At 58.3% G+C, this 21,293-nt stretch overlaps 1 protein-coding gene across 2 annotated transcripts in view; it reads right to left on the bottom strand.

Annotated features, from left to right (window-relative positions):
* ATP2B4 (ATPase, Ca++ transporting, plasma membrane 4) overlaps positions 1-20,485 on the bottom strand; it is a 28,628-nt gene extending 8,143 nt beyond the window's left edge. For both annotated transcript variants that reach the window (XM_010584735.1, XM_010584734.1), the window contains exons 1-20: positions 20,041-20,485; positions 18,580-19,031; positions 13,666-13,863; positions 12,540-12,797; positions 11,604-11,729; positions 11,316-11,441; positions 9,426-9,461; positions 7,645-7,806; positions 7,309-7,523; positions 6,975-7,217; positions 6,613-6,854; positions 6,066-6,300; positions 4,705-4,884; positions 4,333-4,420; positions 4,080-4,186; positions 2,220-2,411; positions 1,903-2,116; positions 1,247-1,458; positions 777-884; positions 217-399 (exon numbers count right to left, since the gene is read on the bottom strand). In XM_010584735.1, coding sequence (XP_010583037.1) covers positions 217-399; positions 777-884; positions 1,247-1,458; positions 1,903-2,116; positions 2,220-2,411; positions 4,080-4,186; positions 4,333-4,420; positions 4,705-4,884; positions 6,066-6,300; positions 6,613-6,854; positions 6,975-7,217; positions 7,309-7,523; positions 7,645-7,806; positions 9,426-9,461; positions 11,316-11,441; positions 11,604-11,729; positions 12,540-12,797; positions 13,666-13,863; positions 18,580-18,775 — 3,321 coding nt within the window. In that variant the 5' untranslated portion in view covers positions 18,776-19,031; positions 20,041-20,485. The remainder of the gene's footprint in view (positions 1-216; positions 400-776; positions 885-1,246; positions 1,459-1,902; positions 2,117-2,219; positions 2,412-4,079; positions 4,187-4,332; positions 4,421-4,704; positions 4,885-6,065; positions 6,301-6,612; positions 6,855-6,974; positions 7,218-7,308; positions 7,524-7,644; positions 7,807-9,425; positions 9,462-11,315; positions 11,442-11,603; positions 11,730-12,539; positions 12,798-13,665; positions 13,864-18,579; positions 19,032-20,040) is intronic.
* Positions 20,486-21,293: the final 808 nt, after the last annotated feature.

The raw sequence follows: 21,293 nt of genomic DNA, 5'->3' as shown, positions 1-21,293 counted from the left end.
CCCACCCTGAGCTGTCCCCGAAAGCCAGGCTGTCCTGGTTCCCCAACCAGGGCAGACCCAGAAAGGCACAGGTGGTGGGAGAAGTCTAGCCCAGGAGGTGATGGCATCCTCCGAGCAGCAGCCGTCACCTCTTTCCAGACAGCCCCTGGAGAGAAAGAAAGAGAAAGAAAGAGAGAGAGAAGGAAGAGCCCCACAGTACCCACTGCCCCACAGTACCTGCGTCTGTATCCTGTTGAGACCCCTGAACCACAGGATCTGCCCGCGCCGCAGCTCCATTTCGGCATGGTCGATCTCATCCACGTCTTCAGGCAGTTCCTCCTCTGGGATCTCCTCCTTGGTGATGCCATGCCCAGCTTCTTTCAGGAACTTCAGGTGGCTGGTTGGGACAGTGCAGATCAGCTGGGGAGAGGCAGGGAGAGAGCAGCTCCTTAGCCTGCAGGCTCTGGCAGCACGGAGCCCACCGCCAGCCTTGACCAAGAGGGAGCATTCCTGCAGTGAGCTGCTAGGGACTCAGCTGAGAGATGCCAGAAGGCAGCCGAGACATGCCACCGCTAGATATTCCCACCCTGCTCACAGTGGGGCACGAGGAGTAGATTAGCAGCCTCCTCTCCTCACTGCTGGCTTGGTACTTTTGAAGGGGGTGCCCTTCCAAAGCTTCCTTGAATAAATACCGGGGAGAACAAGGGCAGCGAGGCAGCAGGAAGGGAGAGGCAGATTGGGCTGCGAGCACGCTGTGGCATGGAGGCACATGATATGTTTTTCAGACTGGCTCTTACCTGGCCCCAGAGGAGCTCTCCCACTCCGATAAAAATACACCAGAACCACTGGCTCAGGGTGAGCCCGGAGCAGCTGAACGGCTTCCCACCAAACTCCACAATGATGATCTACAGCACAGGAGAGAACAAGTCACACACTGGGGAGCTCCCAGGGCTCTGTAGCACAGCCATGGGATGAAAAGGTCCCCTAGGGCCACACATCTTTTCCTCCCTCCCTGGGATCATGAGAGGAGAAAGGATCTCACATCTAGGCTGCTAACTTTACAGGACACCAGAGCCACATTGCCTGGCCAGCTCTGGCATCTCCCAACACACTCTAGACCCCGATATTCAGGTTTTGTGTCACCAAGAAGCTACTGGAGGAGAATAAGGGGACAGAACAGAGCTGTGGGCAGTGACTGCAGCAGACACTGGTCCCACTTGTGGCATGGTCCCCTCCCAGCCCCACCATCTTATTCCCACAGCTTCACCTGGGCTGCAAATGTCCCCAGCACCACCGTGCAGAAGATAGGGTTGCGGTAGATGGACTCGAAGACATTCCTCTCCCCGTGGATCTTGCGTGCGTTGATCTCATTGAATAACTGCATCATGACAAAGGTGTTGAAGACAATGGTGTAGTGCTCAGTGGGCGGGGAGTGGAGTGGGGCGTTTCGGCCACTGTCGATGTCAAAAAACTTCTCCCCTAAGCAGACAAGGGGTTTTGGGGAGGGGATGGGGAAGGGCACAGAAGAGAGGAGAAGATTAGATCCTGCTCCTTACTTCTGCTCCACGCCACTGCAGGCGGAATTAGCATCCCAGGCTCTTGCTGAAGATCCCTTGACCCAGCTGGAGTCCCCCATGTTAGCCCCACTGCACCCTTATTTCCTTAAAAATGTTGAAAAGCTGCTTCCCTGGCTAAAACTGTCTCTGCACCCAGCAAGCTCTCGAGCAAAAAATCCTCTCCTTATCACTCCTCTGCTTCCAATCCATTATTAAATAAGCTCTGTCCTGGCCACCATGAGGTCACCGAGTGACAGCTGAGAACAAGTGTCCCCAACACTGGTGAGGAAAGGTGGCTTGCGAGGCAGGGCTCGGACTCTGCCCCTTTCCTTTTCCCCCTGCCATTTCTTGGGGCCTCAAAGCTCACCCGCAAAAAGCAGCGTGAAAATGATAGTTAGCTGGTACACCGCATGCCCCAGGATGTTCTTCATCATGGTGCGGGAGATGAGTGGCTTGTTGCGGCCATACGGCTTGCGCAGCAGCAGGGACTCAGACGGAGGCTCTGTGGCCAGGGCTAAGGAGGCAAAGGTGTCCATGATCAGGTTCACCCACAGCATCTGGACAGCCTTCAGGGGAGAGTCCTGCAGAGGGAGGGAGAACACGTCACACCACCAAAACTGCCCTCTCTTCACTCCTTGTTTTGCAGGAGCCTCAGCCCTCCTGCCGAGCCCAGCAGCCCCATACCTGCGTGATGCAGGCGCCCGTGAAGGCCACAATGACAGCCACAACGTTAACAGTCAGCTGGAACTGCAGGAACTTGGAGATGCTGTCGTAGACGTTGCGTCCCCACATCACTGCCTTGACAATGCTGGTGAAGTTGTCATCCGTCAGGATGATGTCTGAAGCCTCCTTCGCCACATCCGTGCCTGCGATGCCCTTGAGGACCAGGGAGAAAGCAATGGGGTGAGTCACGGAGCAAGGTCCACACTTGCTGGCTGCCCAGTTCCGCTTCTTCCCAGAAACTGTCCCAGGAGAAAAATCCACTGGAGCCAGAGGAGCTGGTGCCAGTCCTGCATTTGACAGCGAGTCCTGCTGCAGTTGTGCCGATGTGCCCAAGAGAGGCTCCAAAGCAGCAAAGCCTTCAAGGACGGACACCAGCTCAGCTCCAGAGTGGGACTCCAAGTCAGCACAGTTTTACAGCCTGTTGCTGTGCATGCCCCAGACAGGGGCCACAACGCAGCAAAGCTGGAAAACAGCTTATAAGCACGGCTTCCTCCTTATGTCAGGGAACACAGGCATCCCTGGCTGGGCATCTCTGCTGCAAGTGAGGGTTGGGACCCCCAAAATGAGAGAGAGAGAGCTCAACAGCCCGCAGTCCCGGCACCCTCCTGGTGCCTTCTGCCCTGTCCGGGGTGGACGGCAGTCCTGCGGCAAGCAGGGCTGCCCACAGCCTCCCAAAAGTCACCTGCAGCATCTCAGAAAGATGCAGTTTGCTCCCCAGGAGCTGGGCTTGCTGCGTTTCTCACCACCAGCACACAGAGGCGCTCGCTTTCCAGTTATTAAATGCGCTACAGCAATGCCTGAAACCAGCTGGTTCCATGGTGCTTTCCCGGAGAAGCTCTCTTGATATTTGCAAGACCCATCTCAGACGGGAATCCTCCGGCTGTTGCTGAGCATGAGCTTCGGAGGCAGCTGGACAGAGCTATCGCATGTGCTGTTTGTTCCCCACTCTCTGGAGATCCAAGGGCAGCGCAGCTCCGGTGCCAACCCCGCAGCGAAGCCCCGTGCCTGGCCAGGGTCTGATCCTGCACATGGGGGCAGGGAGCCCCGCTGTACAGTCCCCAAGAGAAGACAGACTACCTTCTGCTGTTTGTTCCAAAGGCTCCAGAATTGCACTTGGATGTCTAACACCTTCCTAAAAACCTCTACTCCCCAAAAATTTCTCATTTGCTCAAAGCTCCCTACATGGGCTCATAAGGCCCCACCCAGCAGCTGGCTCCTGCTCACGTACCTAAACTTAAACAATTCACAGGAAACCTGTTAAAACCAACAGGTTTATTTTCCTCCTGCTTTCAGACAGGGCAAAGAAAAGCAGCAAACCAGGAGATAAGAGTTTTTCACCATAAATAAACTCCCCAAGTCAGCCAGCACCGCACTTGGAGCCTGGGCTGCCTGTTACGAGCCTGGGTGAAGAACTGCAGGGGTACCAAACCGAGTTACTGCGTTCCCACGGCTCTCCTGGACCCCACAGCGCAGAAACTGGGGCCAGGCAGATCCCTGCTCTGGATGCTCTGCAAGTGCTGCATCACCTTCAGCTTGACACAGTCCCTGCAGGTGGGACAGAGGAGCCCAGCCCTAAGCCAGGCTCTCAGAGGATTGCTTCCCATCAATCTTTTGCTAACAGTCCTATAAAGTTCATGAGAATTAAATCAAACCTCCAAAGAAAGTTTCTTTTTTCTTTTGAAGGCATCCTGTGGATTTGGAAAAGAGTTTCACCAGTCCAGAAATAATTTCAGTGTTGAAAACAACCAAGCGTGTGCCATTTAGTTTCTCATCCCAGAGAGTGAAGGCCAACCCCAGGGAAAACCCATCGCCCGTCCATACCATGGCAAACCCAACGTCGGCTTTCTTCAAAGCTGGGCCATCGTTGGTCCCGTCCCCGGTCACGGCCACCACCTGCCTCTGGTCACCAACAGTGCTGTCGATAATTCCTGAAATGGAGACAAGCAGTTCAGAGAAAATAAGCCCTCCCCAAGGGCAGGCTCCCAGCACGGATTATGCTGCAAAAGAACCCGGGCAGAGCAGAAAGAGACACTTTGGTGAGAGGTAGCAGCTGGGGGAGCTGACAGGCGCTCACCTTTCACGAGCGTGTGTTTATCTGTCGGAGAGGAGCGGGCCAGCACACGCAGCTTGGGCCAGATCTTATCCAGCTGCTCCTGTTCTACCTGCAGGACAAGGCACATGTGTGAAAGGGAAGGGACCCCCCCCCAGAAACCTTCTGCCCCACCGGAGAGCAAACCCCAACTGGGACAGGACAGCGCCTTCGCCTCCAAGCACCCGGACACCCCTGTGGCTGCACTGGCTCAGGATCCCGGCAAGCAGCAGGACCGGCTGCGTTTACCCAAGGAGAGGAGCAAAACCCAGTGGGATTCAGCACCTTACGCTGCTGGGGCTGTCAGAGAGGCCACCCACACCCGCTGCAGAGCAGGACCCAGGGCTGCTCTCCCACCTCTCCCTTCTCGTTGCGGATGAGCCGGTTGAACTCCTTCCCCTCCAGGCACAAGAAGTCCTCCCCTGGCAGCAGGATGCCACACTTGGTGGCGATGGCACGGGCGGTGTTGATGTTGTCGCCCGTCACCATCCGGACAGTGATCCCCGCACGCTGGCACTTCAGGATGGCGTCTGGCACCTGGGGGACAAGGACAGAGTTGGGGGGCGGGCAGGCAGGCAGGCAAGGCGCTCAGGTTTGGCACTGGCTATCCTGGGAGTCAAGCAGCTCCTCTCCCATCCTCCCTAAAAGGATCTGGAAAGGGCCCTGGTGGAGTCAGGAACCTGCATCCACCCACAACTCAGCTCAGTGCTCACACTGGGGACGAGATGCTGAACTGAAAACTGCCCCCCTGGCAAAAAGCAGCCCAGTCATTTATCCCTGGGGTGCAGGGGAAATCCAGCAGGGACCAGAGAGGATGCCTGCCCCTTCTCGCTGCCGGCTGCTCCTGCACCACAGCCTCCTGTCCTCGCTGCGGCTCCAGCCAGACTTGCATGCATGTCTGGGGCAGCTTCTCCAGCACAGACAGCATGAGATCTTCCAGCCCCTGCCCCAAGAGGAAGGCAACCTCACTGCCTTCTCCCCGTCATGCCACGGTGCTGTGCACCGAGGCATGGCCAGGCGATCCATCAAAATGGGGGCATTTCATCCGCCCCCCCCGCACTGCTCCAGCAGCACGTTGCTGCACTAATGGGTTTATCTATTACGGAGCGGTGGGGGAAGAGGATATTAGTGAGAAATTAGCAAATTGAATCAATGGCCTCCAGAGCCAGTGCAGACAGGGCATCTGTAATGCAATTCCCAAACCCAGATACTTGAACATCTAATCAGGAAAGATGCAAGTAAGGCAGAAGCGCAGGGGCAAGCTCCAAAATGTAATCAAGAGGCAGGTTTTGGAGGGCTTATTGCATTAGCCCAGCTGCCTGCCCGTCACCCCCATGGCGGAGGCAGAGCGGGGCAGCAAGCAGCAAGAGAGGAATGAGCTAGATCAGCCCTGTCCCTCTCCAACACCCCTTTGTCACCCCTACATGGTGTCACCATGCACCTCTCAACTACACGTAGAACCAGTCTGGCTTGCGCACAGAGCAGTTGGGGGGAACGTTTGGGTGGAAACACTCTGCCACCAGGTCATTTTGTCCAGGTATGGGAGAAAAACGCCAGCAGCAGAGAGCTGGTAGTGTGGGGCACTTCAGAGATGGATGCAGAGGAGGTGCTCGTGCTTTCATAAGGGGCTTGTAGTCCTGAGCAACAGGGAAAGGGGCTCCTGGCCCAGGAACAGGGCTGGGGCGGAGGATAGCCAAGGCAGAGCTGGTGTTCTGTACCTCTGGCCGCACAGGGTCCTCTATCCCAACCACAGCGATGCAGGTCAGATCAGACAGAATCTCATTCTCGCTATCCCAGTCCGGCTCAGCGTCAGCAGGGAAGTCACGGAAAGCCAGGCAGATGGTCCGCAGCCCGTGGCAGGCCATGGGCTCTATCACCTTCTTCACCATCTCATCCCGGTCCTTCACCTTGAACACACGGGGGTCACCATTCTTGTCCAGGATCCTGGTGCACCTAACAGGACCGGGATGGAGGGTGAGGGAGACCGGCAGTGGCACGCACTGGTGGCTCAGCTATCTCCTCACCCAGGTTCCCCATCTGCAAAACAGGGGCATCCCCCTTACCCACAGCTCCCTACAGCTTTACAAAAGCCACCCTAAAAGAGTTAAACACTTTGCATGACAGCACCTCTGATAGTCACCTCCCCACTTCACAGCAGCTGGGCACCCTTCACCCCACGGCCCCCCAGAACAGCTCCATGGTGCATCGAGAGCCTAAAGCCCGTGTGATGGGGAGAGGACCGGCACAGCGAGGGAGGACAGTTACTTGCGGAGGATGATCTCGGAAGCTCCCTTGCTGTACATGCGGAAGCCGCCATTGCCATTCTTCAGCACCGTACTCATGGACTTGCGCACCGAGTTGAAGGTGTAGACCTTGTAGAGCTTCTCCTCTGGCACCTCATTCCGCACAGCCTGGTAATCCTGCTTCAGGTCCAGCACAAAACCGAGCAGGGCACACTCGGTCTTGTTCCCCACTTGCCGGGGCAGCCCCCCTTCCTTCTCAGGTGGCTGGAGCGGAATAAGGGAAAGAAAAAGCAATGTCAAACCTCAGTATGGTAGGGTGGGAGCTGCAGGGATGGCCAACACTGGGAAGGCCAGAAGACATGAGGTTGTGGTTCTCCAACTCACCAGGATCTTGGACGTGTAGGCAGAGTTGATGGCGACACCGTTGACTATGAGGTCCAAGATCTTGGGCAGGATGGCTTCGGGGTCAGGGATCTGGCGGTAGTGGGTGTCCCCCACGTAGGCCTGCACCACAGTCATGCGGTTCATGGTAAGTGTGCCTGTCTTGTCCGAACAGATGGCGGTGGCATTGCCCATGGTCTCACATGCATCCAAGTGTCTCACAAGGTTGTTGTCCTTCATCATTTTCTGCAACAAGCACCGTGACCAGGAAGGTCAGAGCCAAAAGCCTGAATTTCCCCATCAAGCCCCCAGCGACCCCGCTGTATCGTGGTCTCACCTTCACAGAGTAGGCCAGGGAGATGGTGACTGCCAGCGGAAGCCCTTCGGGCACAGCCACCACCAACACAGTGACACCGATGATGAAGAACTTGACAAAGTATTGGATGTAAATGGGGGTGCACTCCGCCAGCCAGGGCCGCCCCTGCACCCCAAACGTGTCGATCACAAAGTACAGCACCAAGATGATGACCGTGATGGCCGACATGATCAGCCCTGGGGGAAGAGGCAGAGTGGCAGGTGAGGGGATGCAGGGGAAGGGGACAGCCCCTTCTCACCATGCCACTTCCAGCGAGAGCTCTGGGGTGACAGCTTGTGCCAGGCCACCGCCACTCACCCGCCTTCCCAATCTGGACCGCCAAGCGTGTCAGCTTCCCTTGCAGCACAGACTTCTCCTTCTTGGGCACCTTCACCTTCTTCTTCTCCTTCTCCTCATTTTCCACCCCTTCCTGGCTCTTCAGGGGCTGGATCTCTAAGGCCACACCATCCTGAGTTTTAGCTACAGCCCAGGGCAAAATAAGACACCACGTGTGAATAGGAGAGAGACCAGAAAAACCTGTAGGACACCACTGAGAAAGATGGTGGTGGGAGAGAGAGAGAAAACCCAGAACAAGAACCATTCCCGACGACACACGCATCCGAGCACATGGAAACCTTGTATCCCAGGGCCCTGCCACCTCTCTACAGGGCAGTTTTCTGCCATCTACCCCAGCCCCACGGATAAAGGATCCTCAGAGCTGACACTGGCGATGTAACCCCTGCACCGGTCACACCTCTAAAGCAGCGCTGCAAGAAACCCTCTGGCCAGGCTTTGGGGTGGAGGCAGGTCTCTTCTAGCCTCCCCTGTGGGCTGCTTTACACCCTACAGCAGATGGGGAGCACTTTGGGCTGACCCCAGAGAGGCTCCGGTCCCCCCAGTCCCCTGAGGAGCATCCCCACTCCCTCCCGGTGCCACCTCTGCAGTGCCCTGTGGGCAGCTCAGCAGGAATCACTTGCCAGGGGAGTGACTGAGGGAGTGAGATGGAGGGGGACGGTTAGAAATTTGGATGGAGATTGAAGAGGAGTAAAGCCAGCTCCTTGAATCCCAGCCCTGAGCCATCCATCACATTTTTAGGACCTGAGACAGCCAGGCTTTCAGTTGCTATAATTGGTCTAGTCCAGCTGAAGGTCTGTGCCGGGAAGACCTGGGTCAGCTGGAAGTTTTGGAGAGGGATGGGAAGAGGGTGGCAACCCCCCAGAGAAGCTCTTCCTCAGCCGTCGGGGCTGGAGGAGCAGCAATGGCCCCATAGCTGCCCATGGCCACCCCGGGACCTGTCCCCTCCTAGCTGCCACCGCTCGATGCCTCGAGACACCCCGGAGCTCGTGGCTGCTCCACATCGGACACCTCCACGGTTACAACAGACCCGACACGGACAAAACAAGCACCCGGACACAGTCTGACAGGAAGGAGGGAAACTCAAACTGCTGAGAGGAAAGAGAAAGAGAGAGAGAGGTGGAGAGAGAGGTGCAGAAATGGGCTTCCTCCACAGCCTGCAAAGAACAGTGTGAGAAACACTGGCGAGGAGACGCTCACGGAGTCGAGGCCATGGGAGGAGAGGGTGCAACCATCGCATTGGCCAGGCCCCATGGGACATTTCATCCCAGAAACAGCCGGAGGGGACCTACATCTCTCCCCCAGCTGTGCCCAAACACAAACCCTGCCAAGGGACGGCTTCTGACGGGCACAAGGGCTTCAGAGCCACCAGGTCACGGCTGCAGCTTGTGTCATGAAGCTTGCTTTGAGAAAGGGATGCTCTGCCAATGGTCCAGGCTTCTGGAAGAGCCCTGTCCTCCCTGCACAAAGGCTTTGCCCCACACAGGGGCAACGTGACCACAGGGGAAGCCGGCTGGCCCCATCCCAGCTATGCACAGCCCCGTGGTGGGGTGTCAGAGGGCACCACGAAGCCGTGCCAGGGCCACCGGCTGCAGGACCATTGCACCCTCTCCCAGGACAACGAGGCGAGAGTCCCGCCGGAGCAGCAAAGAGCACAGACTGATGAGAAGAAGGAAGGAAGGAAGGAAGGAGGAATGCTCGGTAGTTAGTGTGGTGCTGGTTCAAAGGATGGAGAGGCTGGTTACCTTTGTTGCGATTTTCGGGGGCTCCAGTTTTTTTACCTGTTCAAAGAGAGAAAGGGTGTAGGGCTGAGCACATGGACCCATGTTCACCATCCAGCTGGTGGGACAGGCTGGGGCTGGCCCTGCTCCGAGGGGCTGCGCACCGCTCCAGCAGCATCCGTGCACAGGGCTCAGAACCCTGCGGTCACCCTCTGGACACCACGCGTGCCTTGGTCCACAACTCGCGGCACCGGGGAGGCTCCGGAGCTCACTAGCTTCCCCAGGCACCCCGTCCCCAAGGCTTCAGACTTCCCCACCTGCAAAGCACCCACTACCACCCCTATCAGTGCTCCAAAGGGTGCCAATGGTGTCTCAGACCTTCAGGGAGAAGAAACCATATAGCAGAGCTCGACCTCCATGCAGCACGTGCCGAGCACCGGTGCTCCCTACCTCCCGCTGCCATCGGGTGCAAGCGGATCCTCCCAGGAGGCACACACTTGTCCCCCGCCATGGGCAGCACTACACCCGTGTCTGTCATGGGCAACGTCTGCACATGGGGGTCCCCAACGTGCCTCCACAACACAGGGAGCACAGGGCTGCTGCAGTCTAAACAAGCCTTGAGTGATAAGGGGTTTATATACCTTCTCCCCATCAACCCCCAGCACCACGGTGGGGGATGAGCCGGTGAAGCCCCCTGCCTCGCTTTGCTCCCAAATCGAGGGCTGCAAGGCACAGAGCTGAGTTTGCTGTGGGGTTGAGTGACAGAGCTTGAAGGCTGGGAAAACACCGAACACCATGCCCGGGTGCCTGGTGAGCTGCTGCTCAGCTCCAACAGCAGTGCCATTCCCACGTCTTACCCTGTACTCCCACCTCCAAGCTGGCACCTAAACCCCAAGAGCTCCACAGCCACCGAACTCCAGTGATGCGAGCCAGCCGCCCGCCCCGGGCAAGCGGAGCTGGAGAAACCCAATGCACATACGGCCCAGCGCTGAAACGGCTGCCAGGAGAGGCCCAGCAAGCCTCTCCCTGCCTGGCATCGCCTCCCGGGAAGGGCTCCCCGGCGCAGGGACGCCTGTGCAGCCAGCGATGCCAGCCAGCAGCTCCCTTCTGCCAGCTCCTCGCACCTCGCGGCTGCTCCCAGTGAGCCCAGACCTGCTGAACAGGGGTGTGGGGACACAGGGGAAAGCAGGAGCTTCCCAAGCCTGGCTTGTACTAATGCTGGCTTTAAAGCTGGTATCAGAGCTGGCACAGAGCAGGGGAATAAGTAGCAAGATGTGAGAGCCAAGGCAGGAAAGCATTCGAGTCCCAGCATGATCAGGAACACCTCAGCCTGCCTGGCTGTTCTCCCACCCTCCACCCCCCAGCACACAACCCCTCCTCTCCCTCTTGCCATCCTCTGTGCCTCGCCTCCTTCCCCAGGGAGCTCTGCGGATGCCAGCAGAGATCTTCAGCGAAGTCCTCAAGGTTCTGGATGGGCTACTAACACCCTGTGGACAACCAGGACTCACCTTCCCACCACAGGGCAGGCAATGAGCACCATGCCACAACACCGCGGGGCATCGTTATCGGCCACTTTTCCCTCTGAGCCTTGACCCCCCCACCCTGCAACTCCAGGCTGCAGCTGGCTGGAGAAGAGAGAGTTGGAGCCGTGTCTGAAAGAGCTGGCGAGCAGAGGTCTGGGTGCATGGGGGTCTTTCCTCAGGCAGCACGATCCCCACGCTGCGGGTGAAGGGGCAGCAGGGAGGGAACCCCCCCACCGCCTTGAGAGCTCACTGTACCTGCCTGGGTCACGGGCACTAACCCACAACCGTGTCCCACGGATGTGGGCGTAGCTTGTTGCACACCGGTGGATGCTTCCCAGGAAAGGGAGAAAGGCAAAAGGAGGAAAAAAGCAGGTTCAGTGGATCTCCTTACCTTTCTTCACCTTCTTTTCCTCATCTCCTTCTCCCGCACCCAAGAGAGTGAAGATGATTCCCGTCTGGGAGTTGATACCCACAGCAGTCACCACCATCCTGCCGGAGCCCTCCATCACATGGGTACCTGGCACAGCAGGAAGGCCATGGTGAGACAGGACACTGGCACACAGTTCTCATCTCCTCCCCAACACCGGGACATGGGACTCAGGAGCAACCATCTCTCCATCACAGCATGAACCCATCCCAGCCCTGCACCCACCACACGAGAGCCACCCGGGATCCTCACCTGACAGCAGCATGGGGTCTTTATCCAGTGATTTCTTGACTTGGTCTGACTCCCCGGTCAGTGAGCTCTCGTCTATCTTCAGGTCATTGCCCTGGATCAGGATCCCATCTGCAGGCAAGAGATCACCTAGGAGGGGAGCAAAGTGTGGGGGTCAGCCCCAGCCCGGCAGCCGCAGCTCACCCCTGCCTGCCCCATCCCAGGAAGAGGCTTCGTGTGTCAGCAGAAGGACTCAAAACTCAGTCTCAAACCAAATCTAGGGAGAGGAGAAGCAACAGATGGGTGTTATAAGATGATATCCAATAGCTCCAAAATCTTCACTGATGTGTGAAAGCATTCGCTGTGAGGACTTTTGCTCAATCAGACAGTGCTTCCCCCATCTGGTTCTACTGAATCAACACCACATCCTTCCCAAAGCCTCCTGATACATCCAAATTGTCACACAATCCCACCATCCACCTGCCAAGGAAGGTAAAAGCCCTACGTGAAAATGAACACCATGTTGGACCAATCTCCTTCCTGATGGGAGTTGCACGGGATGAGCATATCCCCTGGTAAACAAGGAGCAGGACCTAGTTTAGCCCATAGGCTACATCTCCTTGCTAAAGAAATGTTCACCAACAAGGACATGGTTGTGAAAATGAATCATTTTTGAGACCAGCAGGTTGCTAAAGCAACCCAAAGTTGTGTGCAGAGCCTGGCTTAGCTCTGCCAGCCCAGGTCCAGGCTGGCAAGTGGCAAGGTGAGTGGAGCTCCATCACCTGCACAGGAGCATCTCCCATCGCTCCCGGCCATGGCACGCTGCAAAACAGAGTAACAGGAGGAGCTAATGCTTCCCCTTTTGCCTTCCAAGGAAAAACGGCTGGCAAAGCAGGGAGGAGGAACCGTCACGCTTCCGAGTTGGAGGGACAGAGCCCAGCCACCACCACCCCCACTCACCATACTTGATCTGCGCGATGTCTCCCACCACGATCTCAGCCACCGGGATCTGAATCACCTGCCCCTTGCGGATGACCGTGAACTTCTGCTCCTGCTCAATGCGGCTCTGGAGGCCCCGGAATTGCTTTTCCTTGCTCCAGTCATTGAAAGCTGTCACCAGCACCACAATGATCACTGAAAACAATATAGCCGCCCCCTCGATCCAGCCGGCCTGCGACTCGCCCTCGTCCTCCACGCCGCCCGTCGACTGGCCGCACACTGCAGTTGGAGGAGAAAACTCGTTTGCACAATGAGACACCCGCTTTCCTCCAAGTAACAGCACAGAGCAGAGCCTGGAAGACAGTTAGTCCTCCCTCCTCCTCCTTGAGCTGGTCCAAGGGCTTCCCCTGCTCTCAGGAGAGGTTTTTTACATCCCTGGAGGCATTTGGGTTTCTTTTTTCCCCCCTCTTTTTCACTTTTCATTTTTGGCAGAGGTTGGGCTGAGAAAGCCGGGACAACTGGCTTCTATTTCCAGTTGCAGCACCCAGCCCTCCCTTTGCTGCATGACCCTCAAGTGAGTCACCATCTCCCTGCATCTCCGGATCCCTGCCCCTGCTCGACTCCTCCAACGATACAGAGATCCAGGACTGGGGAGGAGAAACTCACCCAACACTGTTGCTCAGCCACATGTGGGATGTCACGGCTGTGAGGAGCACTCCCTGATCAGGGGGAGGTACCAAGGGACAGACAGTCTTGTCCCTCCATGCCCAAACCAAAAGAGAAGCCCCACGGGACTTGGGAAGCCACCAGACCAGACAGAGCCCTTGACCTTTGAGCATCTTTTGGGGGATTAGCAAGGAGCAGCTCTGAGCCATGCCATGGTGCCAGCTGCGCCCGGACACATCCATCAGGGCAGGTCCCTTGATGGGACCATGGCAAGGACCCCACGGACGGGGAGAAGCCACTGCCTAAAGGGTGAGCAGAAGTAGCTCCCAGCTCCATCTGCACCAGGGTGGAGGAACCCATGGGGTGACCTTCCAGAGACAGCACCTGTCCCAAAGCCCTGCTCCCACATGGCTGGGCATGGCAGCTCACATGGGTCCCCCATCGGGTACCCCAACCCACCACAGGGACCCCAGGGACTCACATTCATTGTCACCACCCGGAGGGTGGTAGAAGGACAGGCCCAAGGAGATTATGGCTGCGATTTCCAAGATGATGAGCGTGACGTCCTGGAGTGCCTCCCACACTAACTGCAGGAACGTCTTGGCCTTTTTGGGAGGAATGAAGTTCTGGCCGAAGACCTGCCGCCTCTTCTCCAGGTCGGTCGGGTTCCCGGACAGGCCTGGAGAGGGGAGAGACGGAGATGAGGGCAAACCCCACTGCTGCCCCGCAGCTCCCCACCAGCACCAGTGGGAACCCCGCAAGGAGCAGCTCCCTGCCTGCATGGGGGGCACGAGGTGCAGGCAGGGGGGATCCAAGGCAGAGCTTTGCTTCTGTCACCCACAGAGCAGGGGACGTGCAACCAGCGTGGCAGGACGCTGCCAGAGCCACGGACAGGAGAGCGCATGGGGGCCAGGGCGAGCACACCGAGCTGCCTCTCCCCGGTGCTGCAGCCTCACGAAGCGCCCGAGTGCCAGTTAATGCCAGTTGGCACTGGCCGGCTTGTTTACATGCTGCATCAAATTAGCTATAAATCTGGCACCGCGAGCGGCGCTCGGAGCTGTCGGAGCCACCTGATCCCTCTTCTCCTGCCAGCTCGGAGGAGCAGCCACCGCAGAAAGTGATTCGGCGCAGCAGGAGCGTCTCTGAGCTCGGCCGAGCCCCACAGACATGCCACGGCCGCAGAGGCTGGGGCAGCACGGCCAAGCCAGCTCCTGCGGGGAGCTGGTGGAGGAGACACAGGGCTGGACCTGCCAAAAAGGGGTGGTGGGAACGAGAAAAGGAGCAGGGCAGCCCTGAGCTGGGCTGCTGCTCCCCCCTAGCTGCATGCAGCAACCCTGGAGAGAGGGGAGCAAAAGGGGAGCAAAAGGGGAGCCCGAGTCCCTGCCCTAGGGCAGGGGGGGACTGTGAGCACAGCAGCCTTCACAGCTCTCCCATCACAGGGCATGAGCCAGCAATGGGAGATAGCAATTCACCCCACTGCCTCCCCGGCCACCCCCTGCATTAAAGCTATTAAAAAGCTGATGGGGTCCAAGGTGAGAGCAGCTTCCCCTGCCCAGCACCACCTTAATGGAGCCCCGCACCGAGCCCCCCTGCTCTCCACCTTAAGATGGCCTGTGGGGCTGCTGCCAGCTCCCGAGATGCACCGGGCAGGCGGCTGTAACACCCAGCCCTGGTCACATCCTGGTGCCTGGAGCAGCCTGGCAGCGATGCCCTCCTGGAGGGACCGAGCCCTCCCATTCAGGGGACACCTCGCCACCAGCTCCGTGTCATTCCAGCCAGGAGGAAGCAGCAGGATGAATCCCATTCCCACGCCCATGCACCCCCCTTTCTGCTGCGACTACACCCCACGGCTGCAGGGAGGGGATGCATTGGCAGAGACGCCCAGGCATCCCCACCCAGCCCTGACGAAGCAGCAGGATCCTGGGATCTCCCAGCCCCGATTCCCGCCCAACATCTCCGGCGGGACGGATGGAAAATCTGGCTAACCCCTGCTGCTTGACTCATGCCGGCGCCAGGGCCGGGAAGGCACGGCGTGTGCCGCAGGCAGGCGTGCCGGGCACACACGTGCTCCCACATGAGGACTCGGGATGCTGCCACGGGGCACGGGAGGTTGCACACGTGGCTCCTCGAAAGCCCATGTCCCACCTACGGGCATGACGCCAGAGCTGCCCCCCACCTTCCTGGGGTAATTGAGGAAGCGGGGGGGGGGCTTTCAGTTTATCTGGGCTGACACGGGGAGGGTTGCAAAGAGCAGAAGCTGTGGGCACGTACCCCAGGCACGCACCATGGCTCTGGGCTGCCAGCAAATTCCTTCTGGCTGGGGCCACTGCAGGGCCTGGGGGGGGATCAATTAGTGGGGGAGTGGATTAGAAATTTTGGATGGAGGCCACAAGTGACAGCAGGAGAATAAAACCCTGTGCAGTCACTGGTCCCTGATTAGAGGGGAGGAACTGCAGCCCGGGAAAGCTGCTTTCAGTTGGCAAAGCCTTCAGGCAAGGAACCCCCAGAGCAGGCTTCTCACCCCGGCTCAGAAAGGAGGCGGCAGCCCCGGGAGCCGCTACCGCCAGCAGGTGAGTCAGGGTGGTGTTTGCTGACACTCGTCACCCAGGGGAGACCGGGAAGGGAGACGCTCTAATCTGGTGACTCACCGAAGCCGCCTGTACTTCACCGCCGCCACCACCCCACTCCCCTTCCCACCCGACCCGACCCAGTTCGGGGACAGGGCTGATGGAGTAGGTGGAAAGCCAGTGCCCGGCAGCAAGCCACCCCATCACCAAGTGCCTTTCGGAGAAGTCCTAAGGGGCTGGGGTCCACTGACACCTTTTAGGGTAAAACCCAGAGCAGCAGGTCCCAGCAGACCCCCACCCCAATGCTGGAGAGACCCTCGCTGCACAAACACTCGTGAGCAGAGATCCCACCCTACGAGGACAAACCACCCAAGCACCTTGTGGGGGGACCATGGCCATCATCTGCCCTGTGAGGACAGTGCCAGGCTCGACCGAGGACAACCAACGCTGCAGCACGGAGAGAGGCAGCAGCACCGAGGGGCAGGAGCCACACAGACCTGGATGGGAGCAAACTGCTCCAGCCACTGCCCACAACTGGCTGCCATATTTTACAGTGCGGCAGGAGGTCTGGGAGGACTCCCCGGGGCAGGCTCCGCTGTGCCAGCAGCCTCCCCTGGTGACACCCAGGAAGAGTACACAGCCACGTGCTCCCTGCCCACATGGGGCAGGAGCTGCACAGCATCCCAGCAGGATAATGAGCAGAGGGATAACGAGCGTGGGGCTGGGTACAAATATCTGCACAGGGCTGCCTATTGCAACTCGGAGCTGGGACACGCACCCAGCACCCACACATGCAACGGTGCGCTGTCTTGCGCCCATGGGTCCAGCAAAGCTCCCAGGCTTTGGCTGGGCACTGCTGGCTTGAGAGGGGTTTGCAGGCAGAGAGGGGCTTGCGGTCAAGTCTGAGTCAGCCCCAGCTCTCTGCTGGGGAAAGCAGAGAAGGAAAGAGACCCCACGTTACACGTGCTAAGATGCAGCTGGCATTCCCCAGATTGCACATCTTTCACTAAACCCTGGCTGGGACATCCCACCTGCAAACACAACCTGAGCTCACCTGCATTGCCCTGCGCTCTCTGGAGTGAGCAGCCACCTGGGCACCCCACTCCCCATTTCCCAAGCTTCACCTGCAGATGCATTGAGGCAGAGGACATGCTCCCAACTTGCAGCTTCCCCAGCCTGCCGGGGTTTCCCTCGTCGCAGCGGCGTCACACCGTGCGTCAGGCTCTCGGGTAGGCGCCTGCAGAGATGCGGCCCTGGTACAGCAGGAGCCAAATGCCCTGCTCTGATAGGATCGGACAGAGGTGCTGCAGGCTGCCTTGGGCTTTCGCTCTTCCTAAAAATCTCAACTTTTACGAAATAACCTTTCTTTACTCTCTGGGCTCAACAGGACAGGGTTTGGGACAGCCAAAGCAGCTCACCTCCAGAGTGAGAGGGTGAGGCAGGGATATGCTGTGGGCAGGAGATACAGCAATGCCAACCAGTGCCTGGAAGCAGCATTCAGGATCAAAGGGCAGCCCTTTGTCTCACCCTCAGCAAGAGCCATCAGGCCAAGGCAGAGCCTTTCAGGTTCGCTTCCCCCCCTCCCCTCTCCTCCCACCCCCAAAGGAGCGCGCTCCCACTTTGGCAGGGCCAAACACATTGTTTTGCGACCTGGTATTTCCACCGGGACCCCCCCCCTTCTCTAATGACATCCCGATATTGTCTCCCCTTCCCGGTCCCACTCACAGCTGGGAAACACGCTAATCCCCAGTTTACGGCACTAATAATAACCCACAAGTTTTCAGAGCCGAGGCACAGCTACATCCCCCATCCCACACAGCCACCGTGGGGCCGCATCCTACCAGTGCTATTCCCAGCCCCAGGTAAACCCTTGGTCCTGTAAGCAGGGGGTCTCTCCCCCTTGTATCCCCCTTTTAATGCCAAGGAAGGGGTGCATTGCCATGCAAAGGCACCCGCAGCAACCCCATGCTATCAGCCCCAGCACTTGTCCCTTCTCACTGATAAGGGGGGCCCCAAAAGACCAGCCCAGACCATGGGGAGGAGAGGTGACATCCTTCCACCAAAGCCTCCCAGAAGTGACCTGGCACCCACAGGCAAGCGTCACTGTCACCGCTCAAACCTGTGATGCTGAGAAGCACCCAACCAGGTTTTAAGCTCCCACAGCCGCTCGAGAAGCCCTACAGATTAGGGGGAGACCTGTGTGCATATCTGCATCCCCAGCAGCGATCCCCTTTGGGGATGTGCTGCCTGTCCCTCGGCCGAAACACTAACACCCGGCAAACGAGCTCCACACAGCCTGGCCACATCCCCAGGCATGTTCCCCAGCGCTTTCCAACCTTTACACTCTCCTTCACCCATACCCCACGCAGCCCTGCCGTTAGTACTGTAAATTATTAAACAAGAGGAAGAAGGCTGGCACCGACCTGCGGGGCAGCAGCTGGGGCTGCGGAGAAGAGCCCCCCCGCACCCCTCTTATGCCCTGTCAGCTCCTCACCCCTGCCCGCATCCCGCCTCACTCCATCCTCCCACGGGATGCGGGGCTCTGGGCTACACCTCAGGGGAACCCCCAGGGAAGATGCTTCTTTTTTTCTTTTTCCTCCTTCTCTACCCTAAATGATCATTTTATTAAGATGCCGGGAGCTATATCCCACGAGGCTCGCAATGGATGCCCGGTGCAACAGGACCACGCTTCGAGCTCAGCCACGAGACAGTTATTTGAGCCACCACCCTCCAGCCACCAGCTTGAACCTTGCATGGCTCCAGCCCAGAGGCACCGGCCGGACCCGAGCAGGCAGTTCCACCTTGCAGACCACAGGATGACCGCTTACCTTCAACTGGCGACGTCTTCAACCTCTTGCAGACATTCTGCACGCCGCCGTAGGAGTCATTGAGCCGGGCGACCGCCTCGGCACTCCTCAGCTCCATGAGGTTCCTGAGCTCCACCATGGAGCAACCAAAGTCCCCCTCATGGTTGCCTTCAGCAACCGAGTTCCCAGGGTGGTGGTCGGCCACGTTGTTCGTCATCTTGCCGGCGCAGCGGTGGCAACGCCGGCTCGCGGCTCCTGCAGCACCCTCCCTCGAGGGTCCGGCGGGGGGATGCTTGGTGTGACCCCTTCCCTGGGGGCTGCCCGGGTGAAGCGGGTGCCTCTAACCGAGCCCAACTTCTCCGGATAAAGGTGTAAACAGGATGTGCATGTTACCGCGGAGGCGACCTTAGCAACGACCAGCGTGCATCTCCCGCAGAAGGAGGAGGGCTCCCTGGATACCACAGCAACTGGAGCTGCAAAAACAAGGATGGGAAACAAAAATATCAGCATTAGGAGGCCTACTAATAAATGCACACGCCCCACGGGACAGGCAAGCGGGAGCAATGGTACCGAGGGTAGGAACCTGCCAGAAATAATGTGGTTTGGAGGCACCGGCTTGCTCACCCTGCCCTTGGGGTCAGCGCGATTTGACCAAAACAAAATCTAGATCAGCAGAAGTTGACCTCGGAGGGAGCTCAGACAGGCTCGGCATGAACCAGGGCGTTTCACGGACATTCGGCCACGCCGCAGGGAAAACCGGCGGCAGCGGCTCCGGCAGCGCGCGGGGCCGGGCAGGAAGGGCGCCCAGGTGGTTCTTCACTCAACCCCCAGCTGCCCGGCCCAGAAAAACTCTCCCATTCAGTTTGGTTTAAAAATACATCTCGGCAGTGGAAAACAGCTGCTTCCTCCTCAGGCTGCCATCCCGGGGCGGGAGCGCCGGCTTACCGCACTGCCAACAGGTAAGCAGAAGCATCACACCGAGCTAGCCGGCACTGACAGAAAGGGACTTGCAGCACCCAGAGGGCTTTTAATCAGCAGAGAGACTCGGCAGGAACCAGAAAAGCTACTAAAACCTGCATGTTTCTCTAAAATAAAGAGGCTTTTGCATTAATGACCCTCTCGGACCATGTCTCAGGAAGCCCTCTGTATTCTGCTTGCAAGCTCTCACGCTGTCCCCTCGAAGGCAGCGAGCGGGCTCTCAGCCTCGGCTCTCAAAGCCCCAAACCGCTGCCAGCCAGGTTACGCCCCAGCCCTGCCACCAAGAGCAGGTGACCCTCAAAACTGCTTCAACCAGCATGACCCAAGCGCTGTGGCCAGGCAGGGACCACAAGCATCCCACAGCTTCCCCCTTCCCCAGGGGTTTGGGGTCTGGGGTGCCCCGCTGGCATCCCAGGCAGAGAGGACGGGCACTAGGGACAGCTAGAGACACGGAGGGAGCAGGCAAGGCAGCACGGGCCAGAGGAGGAAAGGGCTTTCTCTCACCCAAGGTGCCCTCCAGCTCTGCTCCCAAGCTCAGATGCCAGCAGCGATGCTCCCAGACACCTCTCCAGCACTACAGACGCGAAAAGACTGCAAGGGAGGCTCTTTATGGAGAGAAAATAAAGCTTTTCCTAGAGCAATATAAATGAATAACAAAAGGGGAATGGCCACTAAGGCAGCATCAGCACTGAGACAGAAGGCTGGAGGTGGCAGAGCAAGCGGACAGAGAAGCCAAGCAGCCAGATGAGAACGGGAGGAAGGAGGGAAAATGCCCATCGCTGCTTCCCAGGAGCACACGGGATGCACCTGCCCTCACAAACCCAACAGACAGGCACCAGACCACCATGGGGCCATCCCAGCACCACCCCACAGCAAATTACTCCCATTCCAGTGCCGGTCATATCAGCTTTGCAACCCCTGGGGCAGCAAGACCCTGAAAAAGCAAACCCCTCCCTGCACACCCAACCCAGGACCTGGCCCCTGCGAGCAGCTCCCATCCCTGCCAGCAACACGCAGGGCGGTTCTCGGCATTATCAGGAGGCAACAGGCACCAACTGAACCTCAGGGACATCAGCGATGCTACCACCACCACGGGAGGGTCCTGTCCACCAGCTGCAGGCAGCAAAGGGATGGGGAGCACAGGGACATGCTCCCCCATTGCGGCTCCCAGGGCACCCAAACTTGCACCCTCGGGCCACTGCTGCCCCATAAAGCAGAGACTACCAGCACCAGCTGGGGCATCAGCATCCTTGCCCATGCCCAGGTCGGTCACCCCGTGGCTCCTTGCAGAGCCGAGCTCATCTATCATTTAAAGGCATGAAAGCTGCCGGCAGCGGGAGGTAGGAGATGGCAGGTCCAATTAAGCAGACTCCTCCTGAACAACATACACACCAAAAAAAAGATAATTTCCCCCACCTCAACACACTAATTTTTTCCTCTTTCATAGCAACTAATGTTTTCTGAGGAGAGCTTAGAGATTAAGAGACAGTTAATTAATACTGTAACAGCCTAGTCTGTAATTACCCCTGAAGGAGCCCATGGAGCACCGATCCCCACCAGCCCGTGCCCAGCTGTGAGGCTCCTTCCCTCCAGCAGTGCCAGCCCCGGGAACTCGCTCTGCCGGTCAAGAAGAAAGGAGGGACCGTGGTGGGGGAAGGCTCCCACCATCTGCTTTGAGCATCCTCCTCCAGCCCAAGTCTGGGGTCAGAGCATCAGCCAGGTCAGACACCCATTCCTGGCCCATCTCTGCCCCATCC

Source organism: Haliaeetus leucocephalus, unplaced genomic scaffold (assembly GCF_000737465.1).
Source record: "Haliaeetus leucocephalus isolate CR32 unplaced genomic scaffold, Haliaeetus_leucocephalus-4.0 Scaffold1000, whole genome shotgun sequence".
NCBI lineage: Eukaryota > Metazoa > Chordata > Aves > Accipitriformes > Accipitridae > Haliaeetus > Haliaeetus leucocephalus.
This window is presented reverse-complemented; position numbering and strand designations above follow the sequence as displayed.